Source organism: Primulina eburnea, chromosome 3 (genome assembly GCF_022965805.1).
Source record: "Primulina eburnea isolate SZY01 chromosome 3, ASM2296580v1, whole genome shotgun sequence".
NCBI lineage: Eukaryota > Viridiplantae > Streptophyta > Magnoliopsida > Lamiales > Gesneriaceae > Primulina > Primulina eburnea.
The window spans coordinates 640,290-645,487 of NC_133103.1; the positions used below are offsets into that span (position 1 = coordinate 640,290).

At 32.0% G+C, this 5,198-nt stretch overlaps 1 protein-coding gene across 2 annotated transcripts; it reads left to right on the forward strand.

The window, feature by feature from the left end:
• Positions 1-780: 780 nt before the first annotated feature.
• LOC140827955 (8-hydroxygeraniol oxidoreductase-like) lies at positions 781-2,839 on the forward strand. 2 transcript variants are annotated; one of them, XM_073190919.1, is made up of 7 exons: positions 781-890; positions 1,019-1,161; positions 1,281-1,318; positions 1,402-1,804; positions 2,043-2,279; positions 2,372-2,530; positions 2,620-2,839. In XM_073190919.1, the coding sequence occupies exons 1-7, from the start codon at positions 848-850 to the stop codon at positions 2,728-2,730; spliced, it is 1,134 nt and encodes a 377-aa protein (XP_073047020.1). In that variant the 5' UTR covers positions 781-847; the 3' UTR covers positions 2,731-2,839. The 2 variants fall into 2 exon arrangements, with proteins under 2 accessions (XP_073047020.1, XP_073047021.1); XM_073190920.1 differs by having other exon boundaries at positions 829-905; positions 2,620-2,837.
• The last annotated feature ends 2,359 nt before the right edge of the window (positions 2,840-5,198 follow it).

Genomic DNA, 5,198 nt, shown 5'->3' on the forward strand with positions numbered 1-5,198 from the left:
CCCGTGAGACCGTCTCACACAAGTTTTTGCCTTCAAACAATAGTTCTTCAATAAAAAGATACACAGTCATTAAATTTCCATTCGCATACTCAAAAATGCACATAGATTTTGCATCTCAAATATCAATACATTTAACAATATGAGCTTCAATAACAGTTTGAACTTTCAATTGTCAATATTGGACTTGTCACATGACTAAGTCTCATTTATTAGCCTATTATACAAAAAATCCTATGTTAAATATAATATGGTCGGTTCGGTTATTTCGGTTTTGGGAATCAAAACCGTGAACCGAACCAAAAAACCGAATTTCTTTAATTTTGAAACCGTAACCGACCGAAAAAATCGATAAAACCGAACTATTTAAACCGAATTTTTCGGTCCGATCGGTTATTTTGGTTTTAACCAAACTATGCCCACCCCTACGATTAGTCATTTAATATGGTTACACAAATTGGATTTTACAAAGATATATACCCAATAAAATGTAAAGTATTCATTCATTTAATAAAATATACCATGGCAATCTACTGTAGTAAATATGTAACTAGCCTATAAATATGTAACTAACCTATAACTAGATATCTCATATTTCAATTTCTAAAATTTCTGAAATAACTAAACCCTTTTTTTGTGCTTATTTTTAATAATAAATAAAAATTTGTAAAAAAAATGAATTTAATTGAAACAAGTAGGTAGTTGAATTTTCTGGTACATTAATTGATGGATTATCATTTGTCAACTATAAAATCCTGGTATATGAAAGTTAAATATAAATGAATTACAAAATTTGTCATTTGGTCGTTTCCATCTCTCCTTCACTCGTTTGCATTTACACAGGTGCAGCATGACTAACACTAGCAGCATCCCAGGAATCATAAGATGCAAGGGTGAACGTTTTTGAAGTTTTTTTTTTAAAAAAAAAAATTATGTGTGTTTTTTTGGGAAAAAAATGAACAAAGTATTCAAGTATCCAATGAATAGACAAAATTAAACCTGTAATTTTCATTTGTGGCAGCTGCGGTGGTATGGAAATCTGGGGAGCCACTGAAAGTGGAAGAGATAGAAGTGGATCCACCAAAATCATATGAAATTAGGATCAAAATGCTTTGTGCTAGCATGTGCCACACTGATATCCTGTGTTCCAAGGGCCTCCCTGTTGTAAGTTATACATTCCCTTGCTAGAAAACATGTAATAATTTTTTTTGTTCCTATTAAGATTACGTGCAGTAATTAAGATTCAAGAAATATATGTCATGTTGATTTCGTTTTATTCCCAGCCTTTGTTTCCTCGGATTCCCGGTCACGAAGGGGTAGGGTAAGTGCTTTCTCTTCGATTCTGATTGCGCCGTTACTAGTGACTATAAGTTTTGTTCATTATTCACTGTGTTGGAAGTACAGAATGATTGAGAGTGTGGGAGATAAGGTTACGAACTTGAACAAAGGAGATACGGTGATGCCACTTTATCTCGGAGAGTGTGGGGAATGCCTCAACTGCAGTTCAGGGAAGACGAATTTATGCCACAAATATCCCATCGGTTTCACTGGCCTGCTGCAGGATGGCACATCAAGAATATCTATTAACGGGGAAAGAATTTACCACCACTTTAGCTGCTCGACGTGGTCCGAATACGTAGTCATAGAGGCCTGTTACACGTACAAGGTCGATCCCAGAGTGTCGCTTCCACATGCCAGTTTCCTTTGTTGTGGTTTTACTACAGGTTTTGGAGCAGCATTTAGAGAAATCACTCTTGAGAAAGGCTCAGCTGTTGCTGTCATTGGCCTCGGTGCTGTCGGACTCGGGGTAATTCAGCTACGTACTTTCTATTGATACGATCTGTAGGACTTTCTTCTGCAACATATATATTCTGATATCATTCTAATTAATTCTTTTAATTTTCCATAATCAATGCATGTGGTAAATTTTCATTGGTTTAAGCAAAAATGTTACAGAATATTCTTATAGTGTGTACAAGGCACATCCTGTGAATTGAGTGGTCTAACTCTACATCTATTTATTTTCTCTGAAAACACAAACGCAGGCTGCCAAGGGAGCACAAATGCAAGGGGCAGGGAAAATAATCGGGATCGATATAAACGATTTGAAGGAGGAGAAAGGAAAAGCTTTCGGGATCACAGACTTCATCAACCCCAAAAGTTCAGGTAAATCTGTATCCGACTTGATCAAAGATGCTACGTGGGGGCTTGGAGTCGATTACTGCTTCGAGTGCACTGGAGTGCCAGACTTGCTCAATGAAGCCGTCGATGGTTCAAAAGTGGTATGTGTGAGACCACCCTCTTGCATATGTGAGTTAGTATTTGAAATAGATGTCCAGTAATATCAAAAAGGTAGTTTGTTATGAATCAACAGGGGCTCGGGACGACGGTGCTCATCGGCGCAGGACTCGAGACGAGTGGCGAGCTCAAATACATTCCGCTCTTGTGTGGTAGGACTCTGAAGGGTTCAATCTATGGAGGAGTAAGGCCTCGATCAGACCTCCCAAAAATAGTAGAACATTGTATCAACAAGGTAAAAATTTATTCATTTGTTACTTATTCAAGATTTTTGTGACATGTCGTGTAAATCGTGGGGGAATAAATTGTAATTTTTTTGTGCAGGAATTTAATCTTGATGAGCTGATAACTCATGAGGTTTCACTTGATGAGATTAACAAAGGGTTCGAGTACATGAAGCATCCCAAGAGCGTCAAAGTTGTGATTAAATTTTAGATGAAATTGGGAAGATGAGTTTGGGGTTGGAAAGTTTGAAAGTAACATGAGTAAGAAGAACAAGGTGTCTCACTTTTATAATTGATACAAAATAATACTTTTATAATTGAAATTTCGATGCTTATATCATGCGTTGCTTTTTTGTGTTTGTTATAAATAATTATGTTATATATATATATATTATCTCTATGCATAAAAATAAAATATTAAGATTAGATATGTCAAAACAGGCTAGCGGGTTGGGCCAATCTGCAACCCATCGTTAGATTTGATGGGCCGGAGAACAGTTAGACGACGATGAAAAATTTATGTTTTAAGATAATAAAGAAGATATTTTCAAGTTTAAGAACTTATTTTAGTATTTTATTTCAATTTTAATTAAGTTTTAAAATGTTTTCATAATTCTATTTTGTTCTTGAGAATTTTGTAATGATTAGTTATTCATGAATCATGTATGAAATGAACTTGTTTAATTTATACCGAACCACGATGCTTGTTGTTTTACGGATTTTATTTGTCAAAAAACGTTAGCATCGATCGAACGATTCGGTCGCTGACGGGCATGACAATCCTAGCTAATGCAGATCAATATTTATTTATATCATGATCACTTATTTCTACGAGTCGGAATCTTGGAAGTAAAACAAACAAGCTCGAGGTTAAAGTTATGTTTTGTTCATGCTTTGTCCATTCCAACCATAGGCTTTTAATAGTTTGAAATTGTTTTAAACTAATGACAATTTTTTTTGCAATAAACTAATTACATTTTGCCATCTAATATTTGTGATTGTTTCCAATGCATCACATATATCGCTAAGAAATATGTGTGTATTTCAAACATGTTTTAGAGGCCATGAAAACCAGTAGAGCAAGGATTCCACAAATAAAAAAACAAACATGTATTTTGTGGACCAACGGACATCTTGCAATAGTTACAAACGATGAATACTAGTAATATGTGGCATGTGTTAGATGTTTGTAAATTTTTTTACAATTATTTTAATTTTTATTTAAACAAGAATAATGTAAAAACTAATAAAGAGAGGTAATGTAATTTGAAATGATCACATGTCGTTGTTTGAATTGCTTATAGTTAAATGAATGTAACACCATAATTGTGAAAATTAATTTAACTAAGGGAATAAACAAATTGAACATGTTAGCGAACTTTTCGGACCCGTTCGAAAATTATTTGATTTGTATTTAAAATAATCAAATCAAGTCAAACTCGAATATGTTCGAATTTTTTTGAATCGAAATCAAGTCGAAATTATTTTGTTCGTCATCTTCACGTAAACTTTTATTCTATATATTTATTATATAATATATAAATTATTTTATATAATAATTCAACTATAATGCTTGTACTCTGGAGACCTAGTGGTTATGTACCTAAATGTAACCCATAACCGAAGTAGATCTCTTCCACGTGGAAGAGCTTGTCTAAGATGGTACTCGAAAATCTGGCGGTGGAACATAGATGTCATTCTTGTGTTGTGCTTCGAGTACGATTTGAGATTTGAGCATGAATTCCAATGGGAGAGAGAGGAATCATTACTGTGTAAATTGTTGGAAGTAAGATGGCAAAGGCCACCGAGTAGACAGCACCTCTTTGGGCAACGTCGTTTGTAAACGTTCGAACCGAATTGGAGTCATTGGCCAAAATTTTAACTTCTTTTAATACATTTATTCGAATTGAATATGTCTTTAATAAAATCTCTGACAAAAAAAACATATTTTTTTATCTCAACGTTGTCTTTATAGGATATAAATATTATAATTTTGTTTTTTTTTTTAAAAAAATTTTAAGAATACTTTAAACAAATATGATATTAATTTTATTTAAACGTAAATTAAATTAATTAAAAAAATATTGTGTGCGCTAGTAATAAATAATAGCTTTTTGGCTTGATTGATTAAATTTAGAATAAGATGATAAATTACGATTTTTTTCATTTTTAATAATTAATTAATATGAATAAAATATAGATATAAATGATAATTTTGTAATTTCTAATTAGACGATTTGATAAATATTAATGATCTGATTTAAAATAAAAAGTGATGATACTGGATAATGTGGACGTAAGTTATTATTATTATTATCGAAAATATAGTTATATATTTATATATATTAACTTTTATGTGAATTATATTTTTTATTGAAAGTTAATACTTAAATTTCTAATTAATTTATATAATTTTAATCACAACTTTTATGATGTTTTGTATATTTAGAATATAATGATATTTACCGGGATTTCGTATTTTGGGGAAAAAATAGTATGACAATATAATATATATGTATGTATTTATTTATTTTTAAAATTTAGGAAAATGATGGTTAAAAAAAAATGTAGGAATTAATTTAAATTACCAAACGGCAAACGGTAGTACACGTTATCGGCGCTCCCAGAGAGAGATGTATATATATATATATATATATATATATATACACGTTGGACAAA

Bases quoted from the DNA above. Each gene is read 5' to 3' on its own strand.
- LOC140827955 (XM_073190919.1), top strand. From the start codon at position 848: ATGACTAACACTAGCAGCATCCCAGGAATCATAAGATGCAAGG. The intron at 891-1,018 runs GTGAACGTTTTT...CATTTGTGGCAG, and splicing joins AGGAATCATAAGATGCAAGG to CTGCGGTGGTATGGAAATCT. The intron at 2,531-2,619 runs GTAAAAATTTAT...TTTTTTGTGCAG, and splicing joins TAGAACATTGTATCAACAAG to GAATTTAATCTTGATGAGCT.